Here is an 18,650-nt window from a genome sequence, read left to right as displayed (position 1 = left end):
GTAGACATGTTCTCCCTCCAGTACAGTGTACATTGTACTAAGTGTTAACGTAGACATGTTCTCCCTCCAGTACAGTGTACATTGTACTAAGTGTTAACGTAGACATGTTCTCCCTCCAGTACAGTGTACATTGTACTAAGTGTTAATGTAGACATGTTCTCCCTCCAGTACAGTGTACATTGTACTAAGTGTTAACGTAGACATGTTCTCCCTCCAGTACAGTGTACATTGTACTAAGTGTTAATGTAGACATGTTCTCCCTCCAGTACAGTGTACATTGTACTAAGTGTTAACGTAGACATGTTCTCCCTCCAGTACAGTGTACATTGTACTAAGTGTTAACGTAGACATGTTCTCCCTCCAGTACAGTGTACATTGTACTAAGTGTTAATGTAGACATGTTCTCCCTCCAGTACAGTGTACATTTCGGAGGGATTTTCTCGTCGGTTGACGTCAAGGCTTTCGTACGTTGCAGGGGTCGGCGTCATGACATCGTCAACATTTTTCGTTTCTCGTATCAGGGCGAGACGTCTACAAAATGTAAAGACAAGATTAGGGTGTACATTTCTAGACGTGTACATGTAGTTTTTTTTTTTTTTTTTTTTTTTTTACCAACGAACACATTTTCAAGAAATGAAAATCGGACAGTTTTTGCCCCTTTTCACATTTTGTTGTAAAACGTTTAGATATGCATCCAAAACATCTATAAGAGATCGTAAAACCATTTGTTTAGAAATGTTCAGTAATGAGACGCCACGTTTAAGAATTAGTTGTCCAGTATAAGGATGGAAATAAATATAAAACGTATTTTGTGTAGTGACAATAGTGAGTCAACACGCAGTACGTATTGGACTTCACATTGTTAAAGAAGTGTAATTGACGAAATACCAAAATATAATACCGAATTCTACCCCCACTAATCCACATAAAAAGATGTCCATGTGCCGTATAAACTGACAGATAGCTTACATGATACAATAGCAACCATTCTTAAATATTTACCATCGTATGGCATTGCCACTACGTATATAACCCTACCAATTTAAGTTGACATTCATATAGGCTATGAATGCCTGGACCGATTGTTGACGTCATCATTATTGTGACGTCATAATTGTTACGTTGGATACCAATGACCCTCACTTGGCGATGGCTTTTCTATTTATTGAGCAAGGATACACGATACATACATTATTTAAACTATTGCTGAATAATAGTAAATGCAATCAAATTTTCTATGAGATTAACAGATTCCAAAAATCGTAAATGTAAGTATTGAACTGCTTTCAGTAAGCATTCATAGCCAAAATGAATTCCAACTTGACAAAGGCAAATCTAACATGAAGCGCTAGCGCGCTTCATTGAATTTGCCGTTGTCCAGTTGGCATTCATATTGCCTAGGAATGCCGACTGAAAGCAGTTCAATGCTTAAATATAAATTTGTATCTTTGTAACGATATTTAACGTTTGTATGAAATCAATACTTCCTATGTCTCGTGCTGATACTCAACATCTATATAACATCAACATTTCCAATATGACGTGACACAAGTTGTGTATACATATCCTCGTTACTAACCGTCTGTACAGAATCACGTTGGCCCCGGTCGCCAGTAGCACCCCCTGTAAGGTTACCACACTATGACGTGGCACAAGTTGTGTATACATAACCTCGTTACTTACCGTCTGTACAGAATCAGGTTGGCCCCGGTAGTCAGTAGCACCACCAGTAAGGTTACCACAATATGACGTGATACAAGTTGTGTTTACAAATCCTCGTTACTTATCGTCTGTACAGAATCACGTTGGCCCCGGTCGCCAGTAGCACCACCAGTAAGGGTACCACAATATGACGTGATACAAGTTGTGTTAACATATCCTCGTTACTAACCGTCTGTACAGAATCACGTTGGCCCCGGTCGCCAGTAGCACCCCCTGTAAGGTTACCACACTATGACGTGGCACAAGTTGTGTATACATAACCTCGTTACTTACCGTCTGTACAGAATCAGGTTGGCCCCGGTAGTCAGTAGCACCCCCAGTAAGGTTACCACAATATGACGTGATACAAGTTGTGTTTACATATCCTCGTTACTTACCGTCTGTACAAAACCACGTAGGCCCCGGTCGCCAGTAGCACCACCAGTAAGGTTACCACAATATGACGTAATACAAGTTGTGTTTACAAATCCTCGTTACTTATCGTCTGTACAGAATCACGTAGGCCCCGGTCGCCAGTAGCACCACCAGTAAGGTTACCACAATATGACGTGATACAAGTTGTGTTTACATATCCTCGTTACTTACCGTCTGTACAGAACCACGTTGGCCCCGGTCGCCAATAGCACCACCAGTAAGGTTACCACAATAGGGACAACAACGGCGACTGTAACATAACCATAAACGTCATGTTTACTAGTGTACGGAACCATCCTTAGTTATAGCATGTGTTTGATTGTCCAGAACATATTTGTAAAGTTGTAAGTAAAATAGAGAATATACATGTATCTTGTCTTTTACGAGCAAAATATGAATTCTAAGTCTTAAAAATGAATCAACCACAAGAACAAAGCAGAAACCAAAACGTAAGGGAAGCCATCCTGAACCCCGTAAAGAAACGGGTGATGAAACTAAGTTCTAGGTCCTGAATCCTATGGTAACACGTCATGTTAGAAAATCGTTTTAAGAAAGAACTCCTAATAACCGAATAATGCATCCAAAATACGTTTATAGAGCAAGTAGTTTATATATGTATATATATGGAATAGAATACGTACCGTATGGGAATGAGTATGGTGGACAAGAGGGTGATGACACCGTTGTAATGATTGTCCCGGAAGTAGACGGTACTGTGACGTGTGACGTGCTCGTCCCAGTAAAGATGTTTGTTGTTGGTATAACAGTTGTTCCTGTGGTAGTGTCTGTGGACGTTACGGTAGGGAGAGTGACGGATGTTTCTCTATTAGTTGTAGTTGTGAAGGGTGATGTTGTCGTAGTAAAGAGTTCTGTTGTAGTTGTGATGGGTTGAGTTGTGGTTGTGAAGGGTTCAGTAGTTGTAGTTGTGATGGGTTGAGTTGTGGTTGTGAACGGTTCAGTTGTTGTGTAGACGGATGTCGATGTGCTGGTTTGTGTTGTAAATGCGTTCGTTGTAGTTGAGCTTGATGATACGACCGATGCTAAAACGTAAAGATTATATGTATTAGAAGTTGATTATGTCAGATTGTTGATCCTTATATTGTATCTGGCTGCCTGTCTCATCCAAATTCAGTGTTGTCGCTTAAGCGAACATTCTTAACAGATGAAACACTGTTGCAGGACGTCAAGGTGAACGTCAGTGCCACCGTTACTTTTTGGAGGGGAGCAGGGACATTCACATCTTACAGACATTTCCCAGTTTTGGTTTAATATTATTTCGTACAAAATTAACACAGTGATATATTTGAAAGGCCGAAGATGAAAAGGACCTATTGTAATATAGAACCAATATACAAGTATTTCAACAAATGTCATCAGTTTTCAAATTGACCCACAAGTGTGTTCAGTCCATGCAGTCGACATTGTTTGTTTTACTTATGAGAAGTTCCCTTTACACAGCCAATACAATTGTCTATGTGACGTTTCGATGACTAGTACGGTATGTACACTGTCACGTTCATCAGATAAATAACCAATGAAGCGTATTCACACAAGGGTGTAAAATGTGTACGAGGTGTCCATAAAATCGATGTCCAGTTGTTATATATATATGTAACGAAATGACTCAATTCAGCTACCAAGTGTTAACAAAGCGTAGCTGAATGGAGTCATTTCGGTACATATACAACAACTCGTAGCCGAAATCGACATCGATTTTATGGACAACTCGTACACATTTTACACCTTTGTGTGCATACGCTTCACTGGTCATTTGTCTGATGAAGGTGACAGTGTACATAACGTACTAGTCATCGAAACGTCACATAGAAAATGTTAATGGTTGTGTAAAAAAAAAACTTCTCATAATTCATATACTTACCAACCTGAAGGAATGTTTAATAGACATGTTTATTTTGCTGTTTTGTACATACCTCTGTATACAGTGATAGCCGTCCAAACCGAGACAGTGTCCCATAGCTTCATTGTCTGTAGTATAGTTTGTATAAAGTTGATGTGTTGTACAGACGTGTTCCCTCCCTACATACGCTGTATATACAGTAATTCCAATACCCGACGCACACTGTACATACTTTATTCAAAAGTGATAACTCGATATTTTACTTCCCGGTACATATATGAGCTATAGTTTGTAAGAAGGGAATCTATTTATAAAACACATAAATCGGGGTAGGATTGTGTCTGATGATCAACGTGTTGCCTACTGGAGCGTGTAATATCGGGAGGAGAAGGTGGTGTATACTGTCTCGTTACGGGACGGTACCATCACACACACTATACAACAAATACCCAACTACCGTGACCCGGTGTATACTGTCTCGTTACGGGACAGTACCATCACACACACTATACAACAAAAGAATACACCACAAAGATGGTGATAGAAAGTGATGATAGTACTAAAGGATGAACGCCTTAGGCATAACGACACACAATATTTAATAATCCTAATCGTTCGGATAAGGGGTGGGGTCATTTCGTGAAACCTTGAGACCACAAGTACAAATTCTTATAGTACCAGTAGGTATATTACATAATAAAGGGCCTTTACACACGTTAGAAGGTGTCTATTTGAGGAAATCATTTTCGTATCCTTTACAATACATTCCTGGACTTATTTTATTTCGTGGAATGTTAAAAAGAAATGTTTATGTTATAGAAGTAGGACGTTATTACGTCTGTAAATATGTGTTTATTTACCCCGTATTTTTAGCGATCATTTCATACATTCCATCATAAAATTGAACCAGTAATTATTCAGTAATATTAGATGAAGAATCCATTTGTTGGTGGTAACTTGTCGTTGGCTTCAATGCATGAAAGATGTTAATTAAAGAAGTGAGAAACATTATCAAGCACATTTTATTCATTATTATTATAATATTTTATATTCTCATTTAACTTACCTGTTTAAATGTATTACCTATACTGCTGAATTCTAACGCTATGCGCTAGATGTTAACATTATCTCCCCTGCGTAAGACCTCTGTGAAAGCGACGTCTCGCTCCGATGACGTTGAATAGACTTTATATTCATGTATATAATACCGACGTGAAACCTGTTTTGAAATCTATTTTTAGGCTTCGTTCTGGTACTAAAATGTCTGTGTGGTTTGTAAACAATGCTAGGGACGCATTATCTTAAACAACTTGCTGTTCATATTGTGTAAAAATAGAGCGAGGAAAGTGATCGTAGAGGTGTCATGTGGGACGGGAGGGAAACATCATATAAACGTTTATATATATTGGTAGTGACGTGCTTCTATCATCAAGGTAAGTACAAACAGGAAGTATTGTGTTATGTTTATTGTCGTTTTAATCTTGGGACTTTTCTAAAGTTGTAAAACATTTCGTTCGGTTGCTTTACACCAATTTACCATAGATATTTTAAAATCAAGCTAAACAGGAATTTCCCCTGAGTAGACATTGAGTTGTGTAGCTGCTGGCTCCGGTAAAATTATACTTCCGGGGTCATCGTTTTGTTATTTTATAGAATATAATTTTCTTGAGCAGTTCCATTAAAATTAATGAGTTTTGTTAACTGAAGTGATATATTGTACTGTGTAAATGTCCTCAAAACCCATACATTTATTGAAAAATAAACTGATTAGCTGATGAAAGTGTGTTATCATTTCTTTCAGGCATCAACTCAACTATATGCACTGATAAAGCTAATTCGGACGGTTTCACTAACGGTATGATACTCGACCAATGTATGTCAATGTTGGCTGTGTTAGGCCATGTTTTTTGTTTGTTTAAAGTGTGGTATACTATTTGCGTGCTCATTCTACACGCACTATATGAAGTTTCAAATTGATAGATACTTTTGATAATTTAATTGTTAAAAAGATAGCGTAGTAAACACATTATGTTTCTATGATAACAGATTACCGATAAGAAGTACAAGAACACAACCATTTCTAAGAGATAACACACTAGGTTTTACTTTACGTTGTTTTAAAACGAAGTAACGTTAGCTCAGTACTTACGACGTTAAAAACAACGAGTTATAATCACAAAACATTAAAGGATGCATCACAGATACCATAGGGTAAACATTCAAAATGCCAAACGTGAAGCTGCTCGCATTTGCTGTGAATTCGGTGTGTGCTATTGCACACCGTCACAACATGTAGTTGGGAACTGCTCTTAGCTCCCGAAATCTATAAGACTATGCGGAGGAAAATCACTCACGTGTTATCAGCTGGATGTCAATGCAAGATGTAAAGAAACCGCGCCGAGATGTCACGTCGAGGTTGTCGGCGGGGTTATTGGTCTAAGGGAGATAACTCTCCCCAAAATTCACCACACATTATACCAGGACTTCCTTTTATACCCCTATTAATACTTTTTATTACGAAACTGGTCTATGAACTCTATTTAATCGAAGGAAACGAGGGAAAACTTCAACTATTGTATAAGATGCATAATAAAATATTAATTTCTGTATGATAACCTATACTTCAACCATCTTTTACCGCATTTAACTGGAAAAAACACGTTATGCCTTACGTAACAATAATACCTATAGGATTCCTCCTTTCAGATTATCTCTTACTAACTCTTCTTTTATACCTTCTACTCTTCAAAGTTGGAATAAATTAGAAAACTCGGTTCCATCCTTGCCCGCTATAAATTGATTCAAAACCTGTTTAATCAATTACACCTATCTACTTTTAATTCGTAAATCGTAAAACTTGATATTTTGCACACTAAGCTCAGACATCAGTGAAGCTCCCTTAATTATGACCTCTTTAGAGTTAACCTTGTTGAGAGTACAGCTTGTAATTGTGGGCATCCTTGTAAGAATGTCTTTCACCACTTTTTGGAATGTCACATTTTTACAAACGACAGACGTACTCTGGTTCAAGACTTAAATAATTTAAATATTGCGTTCAATTTAGAAATAATTTTGTTTGGCAATTCTCAATTTTCTATGAACATTTACAGAAACATTTTTAGATGTATGCAAAACTTTATTAAATCTAGCAAGAGATTTTGAGTTCAAATTGTATTTACAATTGTAAATACTTGTTGTCACTTTTGTAATGTCATTGAAAATGTACATAGGGAGAAGGCGTTGACGAGCTGTAATAACTTGTGTCCAATCCCTTTGTCCACTTTTGGCAAGATATATGTTTACAATAAAAAATGCATTCAAAGTCATCTACACGTAAAGCCCAGGCAACATATTAACATAATATAAAGAAATGAAATAGGTAAATATGCATGTACACATGGCGAAAACATGTACAAGCTTAAATAGCATAATCTACAAAAACGAGGTATACATTGTTTCGATACAGTATGTTACTATATAACAAACATTGATAGTTATCAACATGATAGTTATTAACATGATAGTTATTAACATGATAGTTATCAATATGATAGTTATTAACATGATGGTTATCAACATGATAGTTATCAACATGATAGTTATGAGTACTTGATACATAACCAGTGCGTTACTAGAATATTATATGGTTTACATGCATATTTAGAATATTCTAAAGAATTATAATACTGAGGATAATTACAAAAAACACTATCTTTATATGGTGTCCAGTTAGGGTCAAATATCAATGTTCCCTCGCCGCTGCATTCTCGCTCCTTCGTACCCTAACATTTAAATCGAGGTAGTAAATTTTAAAGCCCAAACGAACATCCTACTTTTATGAATCAATGCATTCGCTATAATGTGGTACATTTGGTATTACAGTGTTGCCGATGTGTAGGAATGGATCACTGACATCTGGACGTGTGGTGGTAGATACGTACGACACAGGAGTGTTAGACTACGACAGTTGTCGATGTACAGTTAGTCTTAGTGGGACTAACACAGGTCCTGTCAACTTACAAACTGGACCTTATTCTCGAACAGCACCGGCGTCTGATTGTGGAAGCATCCTTAGATTTAACAGACATCCGACTAATACTTATACTGAATATCAATGCACACGGATTACTGGTGATATCATCAGTGATTTTGCCAGCAGTGAACTGTTAAATATAACTTTATCCAAAGTCAATAACAACATACAGTGGCAATCTGGGTACTGTATACTTATTAGAACAGGTGAGTGAAGTAAATCCATTTACTGTGATATAATCCTGTTCATTATACTACAATAATGTTGTAGTTAAACCACACACGTGGTAACATTATTTTAAACGACAAAATAAACACAACTGCTTAGTACTAGTATCAAATTTAATGCCTCAGGGAATTGTTAAACAAAACAATCATATGACGTTGCACCTATTCGATTAACACAATGACATTTAGGAAACACGATGAATCGTTATGATATTTTAAAAAAGTAATGGTAACTTGTATAGGTTCTCAAATCAGACTGAAGCAGCTAGTTCTCTAGGTTATGGAAACGTGTTGTCGTTCCAGGTGTAAATATAACGGTTACGTGTGATGACGCGGGCGAATTGGGGGCTTCTTCTGCTTCGACCCCTACAACGAAAACGACCCCTGCAACGACGACGATAACGACCCCTAGCTCCAGTTCAGTGCAGACCGTTACAAACATTACAGACAATGGTGGTGATGTAAATGGCGGATACAACTACGTAAAGGATAAGTCAATAGGAAGTATGTAATAACTACTGATATAGGCAATAGGTAGTATGTAATACCTACTGATATAGGCAATAGGGAGTATGTAATACCTACTGATATAGGCAATAGGAAGTATGTAATAACTACTGATATAGGCAATAGGTAGTATGTCATACCTACTGATATAGGCAATAGGTAGTATGTAATACCTACTGATATAGACAATAGGTAGTATGTAATACCTACTGATAAAGGCAATAGGAAATATATAATACCTACTGATATAGGCAATAGGAAATATGTAATACCTACTGATATAGGCAATAGGGAATATATTATAATTACTGATACAGGAAATAGGTAGTATGTAACATCTTTGATATATTCTGTAGGAAATATGTAATAACTACTGATATAGGCAATAGGTAGTATGTAATACCTACTGATAAAGGCAATAGGAAATATATAATACCTACTGATATAGGCAATAGGAAATATGTAATACCTACTGATATAGGCAATAGGAAGTATGTAATAACTACTGATATAGGCAATAGGAAATATGTAATACCTACTGATATACTAACAGGAAAAAAACTTAGCGTTCATGTAAATAACAAAATACGAAGTTATTATATATTATTCGTCATGAAACTTTACACAAACTCATTAACAACCTTCACGAGTGAATGCGTTTTGTGTGCGTGCAAATTTCGTCCTTTGCACGTGCATAACTTCGATTTTAGGAGATAGCATGACAGTTTTTCATTCTCTTCACCAACCTTGTTACTGTCTGTAGATTTTAGTATCCAAGACAAACGGAAAACAAATATTCTGGTGAACGTGTTTGGTAAGCTTTGCTTCTAATGAGTGTAAATGTCAGAAACCAAGCGGTTATAATGATTCAGGCTGTTAAAATGATGTTGCTAGACGTTTTTGTGTGCATCATACCACTATTCATGCCTTGTGGAGACGTTTAAAATTGTCTGCTAACACAAGGGACCGCCCAAGGTGAGGACGTCCGCGTGTGACGTCAGTACGTCAGTACGTTTACATCTGGGTTGTACAAATGTGGAACCACTTCATAACTGCAGGTTTGAATGTAAAAAGGTGAATACATGGATAACGGAGAATCAAACCAAGAACTGTTAGCAATCGCCTGCATGGACGGAACAATCGTTCAGTTTCCAGTTATTCGCTTTGTTCTTCAAAAACGTCATCTTCAGTGTTGCAAGTCTTGGATTACAAGGTGCAGGAAAAAACCCGCTTTACTAAACGGGATTCGGCGCGTATCTTGCTCTCGGACGAGTAATGGTTTCACTTCGACAGAAGTGACGACCAGAGTGATATGGTCACGTACTTTTCCAAAACTGCTGTTGATCTCTGTGGCCTTGGTGCAATGTGTGCGTAATTTGGTGTTCGTTTGACAACTTTGGGTGAATCGGTCTTAAATGAAATGTAATGTTTGTTACAATTCTGAAAGAAAATGTTTCTGTACGTTTTACAGTTATTGCTTTGTATTTTACTGTTATTTATACACAGTTTCTATTTTCTGCTGGTTTAAATTGTAAGACGATTCTGACAGAACATACTGATTGTATAAGAATACTGACCATGTTTGGCTTTTGAAGCTATGTAACGCTAGAGTTTAACAAAGTGTCACTTTGAAGTTGATTCTACTTACGTCTGTATTTATCTATGATGTGTTTCAGTTGGGGTCATTGCCGGAGCTGCTGGTGGCGGTGCTGTTTTAGTCATCATCTTTATCATTGTGATAGTAGTTATAATAATAAGGTAGGTTGACCCACATATTATTTTAACTGGAGATTGTCTAACCGTCATGGATTTATTAGTATAAAAACACTACACTATATGACCAAATGATATTTAATGTTGAACATTAGACGATCGGTTTTCGTGTTATACATGTATTGATATTGCTCTTGTTAAAACTCTTATACAATTATTTACTACATGCCCAGACTAATATTTAAAATGTAAATATTACATATAAAGGTAATGATTATTGTTTGTGTACACTAATGTTTGTTTTATATCAGGAAAAAAGGTGCAGATGTGAAGAGGACAGAGGGTAATTTTGCCGTTGACATCCAACCTTACGCTGTCACAACACCCAAATTCTATCACAATGAAGGTGTGGACACAATAACTCACAACTCCCTCTACGAATCGGCCGGACCTCGAGATCCGGATACCAACCATATCGTCACGGAGACCGGTGACGTATACGCACAGGTTCAGAAACCAAACAAGCATACACATTCTGAGACGGAACAGTCGAACCATACAGAACATTCACAGACAACTCCCTCTGGTGACGTCTATGCCGTAGTTAATAAACCAAACAAGCATACACATTCTGAGACGGAACATTCGAACCATACAGAACATTCACAGACAACTCCCTCTGGTGACGTCTATGCCGTAGTTAATAAACCAAAGAAAGGGGCAAATAATACAAAAGACGAATTGCATAACGATGACAATAAACGCCCCTCTCGATATAAAAACCAGGAAGGTTTAATGTACGCCGAGGTGGATGATACAACGTCACGACCACGGTCACGTCCCCCTGTCAGACCAAAGCCTACATCTAACGCTGACAGAGTCATTTACTCTGAGGTTGACACTGGTGTGTAAGTGTTAACCGGATCGAAAATCATTAATATCATGTTGCTGAATAGTCGAATATAATTAGAATGACAAGGTTAAGAAGAACTATGAACTTTACACATACTATCATCCAAACACTTTATAATGATTCATGTGGTATCTGAACTCTAAGTCTAAAGTCTTTATACAAGTCCAAGTGGTAACTTTACTCAGTCTAAACTCTTTATAATAGTCCGTGTTGCACTTTTACACTCTGGGTCTAAACACTTTATAATAATTCGTGTGATAACTTTACTTTGAGTCTAAACACTTCATAATAATAGTCCGTGTTGTAACTTTACTTCGAGTCTAAACACTCTGTTATAATTCGTGTGATAACTTTACTCAGAGTCTAAACACTTCATAATAGTCTGTGATGTAACTTTACTTCGAGTCTAAACACTTTATTATAATTCGTTTGATAACTTTACTCCGAGTCTAAACACGTTATTATAATTCGTGTGGTAACTTTACTCTGGGTATCTTTTAAACACTATATAAAAGTCCGTGTTGTAACTTTACACTCTGAGTCTAAACACTTTATTATGATTCGCGTGGTAACTTTACTCTGGGTATCTTTTAAACACTATATAAAAGTCTATGTTGTAACTTTACACTCTGAGTCTAAACACTTTGTAACAGTTTGTTTGGTATCCTTATTCTGATTCTCAACACTTGATAACAGTTACATGTAATAAGGTAACTTTACTCAGATTATCGTCTAAACACTTTATAACAGTGTTTGTGGTATTAACAATTTAGTACAATTAGCTGAATTTTCGTATATAGGTAGAGATCACTAAAGTAAAACCATATGATCATTTATATGAATATTTGTAAATTTTCTACGTTCGTCATTAATGATATAAATCTCGGACACTATTTGGTCACCAGTCATAAACTGGCGTTGTACTGTTAATGTTGTAAGATTCTCGTAATAATAAAGCAGGGTACTAGATGTGATCATTGACTGATAGTTCACAGAGGGCACTCATGGGAACAGGAAACGAGGAATAATACAGACACGTGATTGGGTTTTTTAATGATTGCCATTTTAGCTATCTGGCATGTGAGGCGTGTACCGAGGTCATGGCCTCACCTCGCCTTTTCATAACAGAGCAGGTTTGTATCAAATCCCGTCAGTGATGAACAGACATATTTCTATCTTGTTGATATTTGACCAGATATATTTATATAAAGCTTATAGCTAGGGATATAAAAACAATTACTTTACTTTTGTAGCTTAGAAGTATAATTGTTTCCTTTTGAATTTATTTGCATATGTATATATATATTAACGAAATATATCATAAACAAATAACAGATACCACAAATCAGCTTCTGACTTTGATTGGAGTATTTATTTGACTTAATCAGTAAAATGTTCTATTATCTCCCCTTGACCAAACCTAATTTGAACAATCAAAATGACAGGTATACTCGACAAATTTAGTGTTTTCTCCAGCTAGAGTTTGCACCCTGAAAGTTATTTTGTATTGTCTTACTTAATCAATATTTTAAATGTGCGGTTTGTATTGTACGGTTGAGAGGAAATAATGTCCGTGTATGTTTCTTTGTACTTACGTGTGTCTGAACATTCTTATTAATTGTATTAGGTATTTTGTGATTATGCGAATGTGTGTTCGTGCTGTATGTGATGTATGTGTATTTTTGTGAGTAGTGTTTGTGATCATGGGGAGAGTAAACGCGAGTTCGTTTTGTTTGTGTTGTAAGTGGAGCTGATGTTTTATCAATGAAAAGTAATAAAAGATAACATTATCAAACTAAGATTATAATGTGAGCTTGTATTTTTACGTGACATTTTCCATGAAACTGTAGCACTGAAAAACAATCTCACTATATGAACAGTAATTATATTTACCATGGTTAAGTATCGTGGAATAAGTTGCCTTTAAATAATTGTGTAACTATGTACTGACCAGGATGATTGTTAAAAATAGCCATTGTCCAGTCCTCCTATGCTATGGAAAAGGAAATAACGTTTTTCTCTTTTATTAGTATCAATAAGCTTTTTGTGCTGATATCAAATATATTGACATTGTTTTATAAACGTACTCTTGCCAAACTAAAGCTTTACCATTTTGTGTATATATCGTTTAATGTCTGATTATTTACTGTTTTTACAGGAATAAATATAATTTGAAGCATTATAGTCTGATGTTTATTGTTAAACTATAACAGTTTGCCCTTGTTTTTCAACCCTTTAGTTATTCAAGGAGAGGGGACCATCTATCAAAGAGCGAAAATGGTTTAAAAGGTTTAAAGAGCGGGATTTTGCTTGGGAAATAATATTACTGTCTTACGCGCAGCAGACATAACATACGAGCGTTTAAACGTTCAAAATACAATACACTGAAAAGCTATTGATGAAATGGCATGTACCTTAGTTATTACATGTCTTATGAACATATAACTGGAAAATCTATCAAATTTCTCAACAATGTATTTGTCGATTTTTGTCAACACTTTTGTAGCAGTTGAGATTATATAGCCGTTTCTCACTTTCGATGTCATTTTCATATTCCCCTTTGTTGTTACTGTACTAGGTTTGTTCAGATTAATTTTCAATATATATAAATAAAGACGAAACTCAAAATTTTAAAGTGTAGTTGTATCGTGTCATTGAAGTTGAATGCATGATGTAGTTTGGTTCATGGCGAAACAATCAGACCTTCTGACAAACCTTCGATAAAAGCACCAGTTTACCATATAGCAGAGCATTAGATATTTGGTGTTTGGATGGTTATTTGTCCTCGTCAACGTCACACCCTACAACAAACTATTCAAAGGTCGACTTCTTCGAGAAGTTATGAACATAGGCGGAGGTATTTAGATAAATGATGAACACATCTTCGGACTCGAGCATGTTTTTGTTACTGTTCTTATCATTCACTCAGTTCTGGACTAACGCTTTAAAGGAAAAGTATGTAATTGTCATGAACACTAGACCGAAAAAAAAAGTTATTTCGTTCATAACGAGCGAGTCACCTATTTTAACACCCAGTGCACTTAACATAGTTATATAAATTTAAAGCAATTGAAACAGGCAAAGTGCAGTAATGATATCTGTATATTGATCAAAAACTCTACCACGATGGTGGATTTTTTTAAACAGAAAATATGTATATTATAAATGTACCTTTTTTGGCGCACTCGTTTTTTAACGCTTTACCGAATTTTAACGGATAAGCGCATTTAAGAGTTTGCGCTCCAACAAAAGATTCAGTAGAAAGCAGTTTGGTGGATCAGTCATTATTTATTGCACTATTTCAAGCGCGCAAATGTTAAAATAAGATTACCACTTATATATATATGTACTTTTACAGTATCAGACGTAGGCTTAATTAAAAAACGGTTGTCGTAGACATTCCCTTCCACATTATCTAAGTCAATTATGATCTACTGCAACCAATGTTTGCGCTTTTGAAATGTTTGTCATGTATCTCAAGCCGAACTCAGAGTCACTACATCAGCCAGGCGATATCTGATATTAACAGTTTCACTTTTGGCTAATCTGGCCATTGGCCATCGTTATGTAAGGTCATTTTGGTGTATGGTATTGTTCCATGTAATTTGTCCAATCGCGTAAACACAATGTTTATGAGTTGTAACTTATAAGTTATTTCTGATACAAACTAAAAATATTAATCACACAATTTGTACATTTGTGATACAAACCTTATCGAGTTAGAATCTCTTTCCTTAATACGGATGGTCGCGGTTCAGATGTTTCTTTAGTCACCGGACTGACCAGATTTGTTCTTGAAAACAATTCATACGTGTGAAAGAGAATCGACCTCGAGTAAGTAGCATTAGAAATAATAGCTACAAGGCTTTGACAACTTGTTTGTGAAGTGGTTGCTCCTACGTGTTATTTGTATTTATAAGTAGTATTTAGTGGTGATCCTATGTTTCTCTATAACCGTCAAATTTTGTTTCCGTTATGAATGATACATACATATGTTTTGCCTAATTTTACCTAAACAATAACATAGACGACTGTTTTGTCTGTGTTATCAATGCATACAAGTGGAGGGAATCAAGCAAATGCACATCAGAAATATTTGAAACTGACTGTCCACGTTCTGTGGACGTATGGATATAGCTCCTGTAACAAAATCATGTGCTATACAATAACAATTTCCACCATTAAGAAATTCCGTAATGGTTATTCCAGGATATGTTGAAATACTACCATTGTTCTCACAGCTATATCAATGGCAAAGACGTAAAGACAAAATGTTGTTACGATTGACATTATCATGAAATATTCATTTGAGTTAAATATAAATAGAGGTTTCCCAACAAGTGTTTTATGGTTATCATGTTGATGTATCTCGAGTTAGTTATTTTTTGAATTATTAAGACACGAGCTTTACCGAATGTCATCATTTACAATGTGAAAACGACCTAACGAGAGTTAGATAACCATGATAACCAACCATCACGTGTTTGGATACCTTTATCTCCCACAACGTGCAGATGTTAGATCTAGGAAACCATACATTTCTTTTGGGAATACAATATTGACCATGAACTGTGACGTCATAATGGAGGACAGCGTCTCAAAGGATTGTTACCTGGCGTTATCATTAGAGGACTGACCAATGAAACGATGTTTAGAGTGAAAAATGTTTGCAAACTCCGAGCGGGTTTTCAATGAGTCGGGAGTAAGGAAATCTACAGTGGTTGTAGAAGAAATATTAAGAAAAACATGTCTGAAAGGGTAAGCTGTACCCTAATTAAATTCAACGTATTGTGTGTTAACCATGCACTGATAGGGCTGTTGTTCGGTACATTTACTCCAGGTTGATCCACGGCGAGGTCTTTTCATAAAGGAGTAGCTCATAGCACAGGAGTAAAACCATGTAGCACAGGAGTAAAACCATGTAGCACAGGAGTAAACCACACAGCACAGGAGTAAACCACATAGCACAGGAGTAAACCATGTAGCACATGAGTAAACCACACAGCACAGGAGTAAACCACATAGCACAGGAGTAAACCATGTAGCACATGAGTAAACCACACAGCACAGGAGTAAACCACATAGCACAGGAGTAAACCATGTAGCACATGAGTAAACCACACAGCACAGGAGTAAACCACATAGCACAGGAGTAAACCACATAGCACGTGTTACCGGCTCGTCTCCATTTACTTTTCATATATATATGAATCTGTGAATATTAAACAGTTTTGATTGTTAATGGCGTATTTTAACAAACGATCTCGGTAACAACTACATAAACCATTTAGACTTTTTAAGTACAATTATTTCTGAACTGTTGTCTTCCAAGCTAACACAGATTGGGACCTTATAGTTACTGGTCAAATCACACACCAATCATTAAAACATTTTCTATCAATTCCAAAAATCATTTCTGTAGATCATCATCATCATCATCATCATCATCATCATCATCATCATCATCATCATCATCATCATCATCATCAACAACCAACAACAACAACAACAACAAATAAGTAGCAGATACAGATATATTATTTTCGAAAAAACCCATATTTCAGTGAAATTAATATGGTAAGCAACTTCTGATTTTCAAATCTCCTGGATATATTACGTACAGAGTTACGAGAATGTAGCATCCTGTCCTTTACTGAGACGTGGCTTCACGAATCAGATAATGATATCTCTTTAAACATTCCTAGTTATCACAGCCCTATATGTTTTTATCGAAATGATAGAGTAGGGGGAGGGATTTCAGTGTACGTATCCAATGAATTCATTACTAAAACTCGAAATGATCTTAACTTAACGTGGATGGTGTTGAAACTGTTTGGATTTAAATTTCTTTTAAAAAGTCCTTTTTTTTTTGGAACATTTTACAGACCTCTAAATTCAAATGTCCAACTCTGGAATAAAATTGAGCAATCAATTGATCGATCTTTTAACACAGGAGTTTTCGATATCGTTATAACAGGAGATTTCAATGTAAACCTACTTCAAAATCATCCTCACAAGGGTCACTTATGTAACATAATCGATACATACAACCTAACACAATTAGTGGACGAATGTACCCATTTTACTGAAAATACTTCCTCTCTGCTAGATCTCATTAGATATCAGCAACCCTTCAATATTAAATCAAACATTTGTTGGTGAATCGTTCCTAGACAAACCATTACGATATCACTGTCCTGTATTTGGAATTTTTAATTTTACCAAAACTACAGCTAAATCCTTCAATCGTAAGGTATGGCTGTACAAGCACGCTGATTTTGAAAAGTATAAAACGATGGTAATGAATACGGACAGACATATTAGAGAGAATTTCCCATGTCTGTATTCCAAACAAAACTAATGTGGTTAAAAGTAGAGATCTCTACCTTGGATGTGTCACGACATCAAAAAGTTGATTTCAAAACGTAAAAAATAAAATAAAAGGGCAAAACAGACTAATAGAGATTGTGACCTGTTAGAGTTTAGACATATACGCAGTAAGTGTGTCAACCTAATTAGGTAGTCCAAAGACAAGTATCTCATCAAACTGTCGTTAGAACTATCTGTCCCAAATCGTTCCAAGTCATGGTGGAAAGTTTTTAACAAATGTCTTGCCATGTCTCAATTTCCATCGTCATGGAAAAGAGCTAACGTCATACCTGTTCATAAAAAAGGAAAACAAGATGACGTCAAGAATTATCGTCCCATATCTCTAATAAGTGTCTTAAGAAAGCATTTGAACGCTGCATATTTAAATATTTGTACAATTTTCTTCGTCAAAATAGCCTTATTACTAGCTGTCAATCAGGTTTCACACCCAGTGACTCTACTATAAACCAATTACTTAGTATATCTAACGACTTTGGTAAAGCTCTAGACTCAGGCAAAGAAATTCGAGCAGTATTCTATGATATCAGCAAGGCTTTCGACCGTGTCTGGCATCAAGGCCTTCTTTTCAAAATTTTCAAACTTGGCACATGTGGAAAGTTATAAACCTGGTTTGAAGATTATCTTCTTGACAGAAAACAAAGAGTTAATTTAAATAATTGCAGTTCTAATTGGGCATCTATTAATGCCGGGGTATACCAAGGCTCTATCATTGGACCTCTGCTCTTCTTGGTGTACATTAATGCTATTGTGTATGATATAATTAGATGTTATTATATGACCATTTGGATATCATATCCCAAAATGGTCATATTATAAACTTTTTATCATATGTTCAAGTAACAAAAAATCAAGTCAACAGGAAAAACAATTAGA

At 36.0% G+C, this 18,650-nt stretch overlaps 2 protein-coding genes across 3 annotated transcripts; one reads left to right on the top strand and one right to left on the bottom strand.

The window, feature by feature from the left end:
* Positions 1-6: 6 nt before the first annotated feature.
* LOC110440363 (integumentary mucin C.1-like) lies at positions 7-4,270 on the bottom strand. 2 transcript variants are annotated; one of them, XM_021483408.1, is made up of 5 exons: positions 4,068-4,270; positions 2,778-3,176; positions 2,364-2,386; positions 1,684-1,739; positions 7-531 (listed from the first exon to the last, which is right to left on the bottom strand). In XM_021483408.1, the coding sequence occupies exons 1-5, from the start codon at positions 4,117-4,119 to the stop codon at positions 381-383; spliced, it is 681 nt and encodes a 226-aa protein (XP_021339083.1). In that variant the 5' UTR covers positions 4,120-4,270; the 3' UTR covers positions 7-380. The 2 variants fall into 2 exon arrangements, with proteins under 2 accessions (XP_021339083.1, XP_021339074.1); XM_021483399.1 differs by lacking the exon at positions 1,684-1,739 and having other exon boundaries at positions 2,308-2,386; positions 4,068-4,267.
* Positions 4,271-5,195: 925 nt separating this feature from the next.
* LOC110440358 lies at positions 5,196-14,022 on the top strand. Its single transcript, XM_021483386.1, has 6 exons — positions 5,196-5,427; positions 5,796-5,849; positions 7,877-8,233; positions 8,558-8,758; positions 10,438-10,519; positions 10,786-14,022. Exons 1-6 carry the CDS (start codon positions 5,358-5,360, stop codon positions 11,384-11,386), a joined length of 1,365 nt encoding a protein of 454 aa, XP_021339061.1. The 5' UTR covers positions 5,196-5,357; the 3' UTR covers positions 11,387-14,022.
* Positions 14,023-18,650: the final 4,628 nt, after the last annotated feature.

Source organism: Mizuhopecten yessoensis, unplaced genomic scaffold, assembly GCF_002113885.1.
Source record: "Mizuhopecten yessoensis strain PY_sf001 unplaced genomic scaffold, ASM211388v2 scaffold1749, whole genome shotgun sequence".
Classification (NCBI taxonomy): Eukaryota; Metazoa; Mollusca; class Bivalvia; order Pectinida; family Pectinidae; genus Mizuhopecten; species Mizuhopecten yessoensis.
This window is presented reverse-complemented; position numbering and strand designations above follow the sequence as displayed.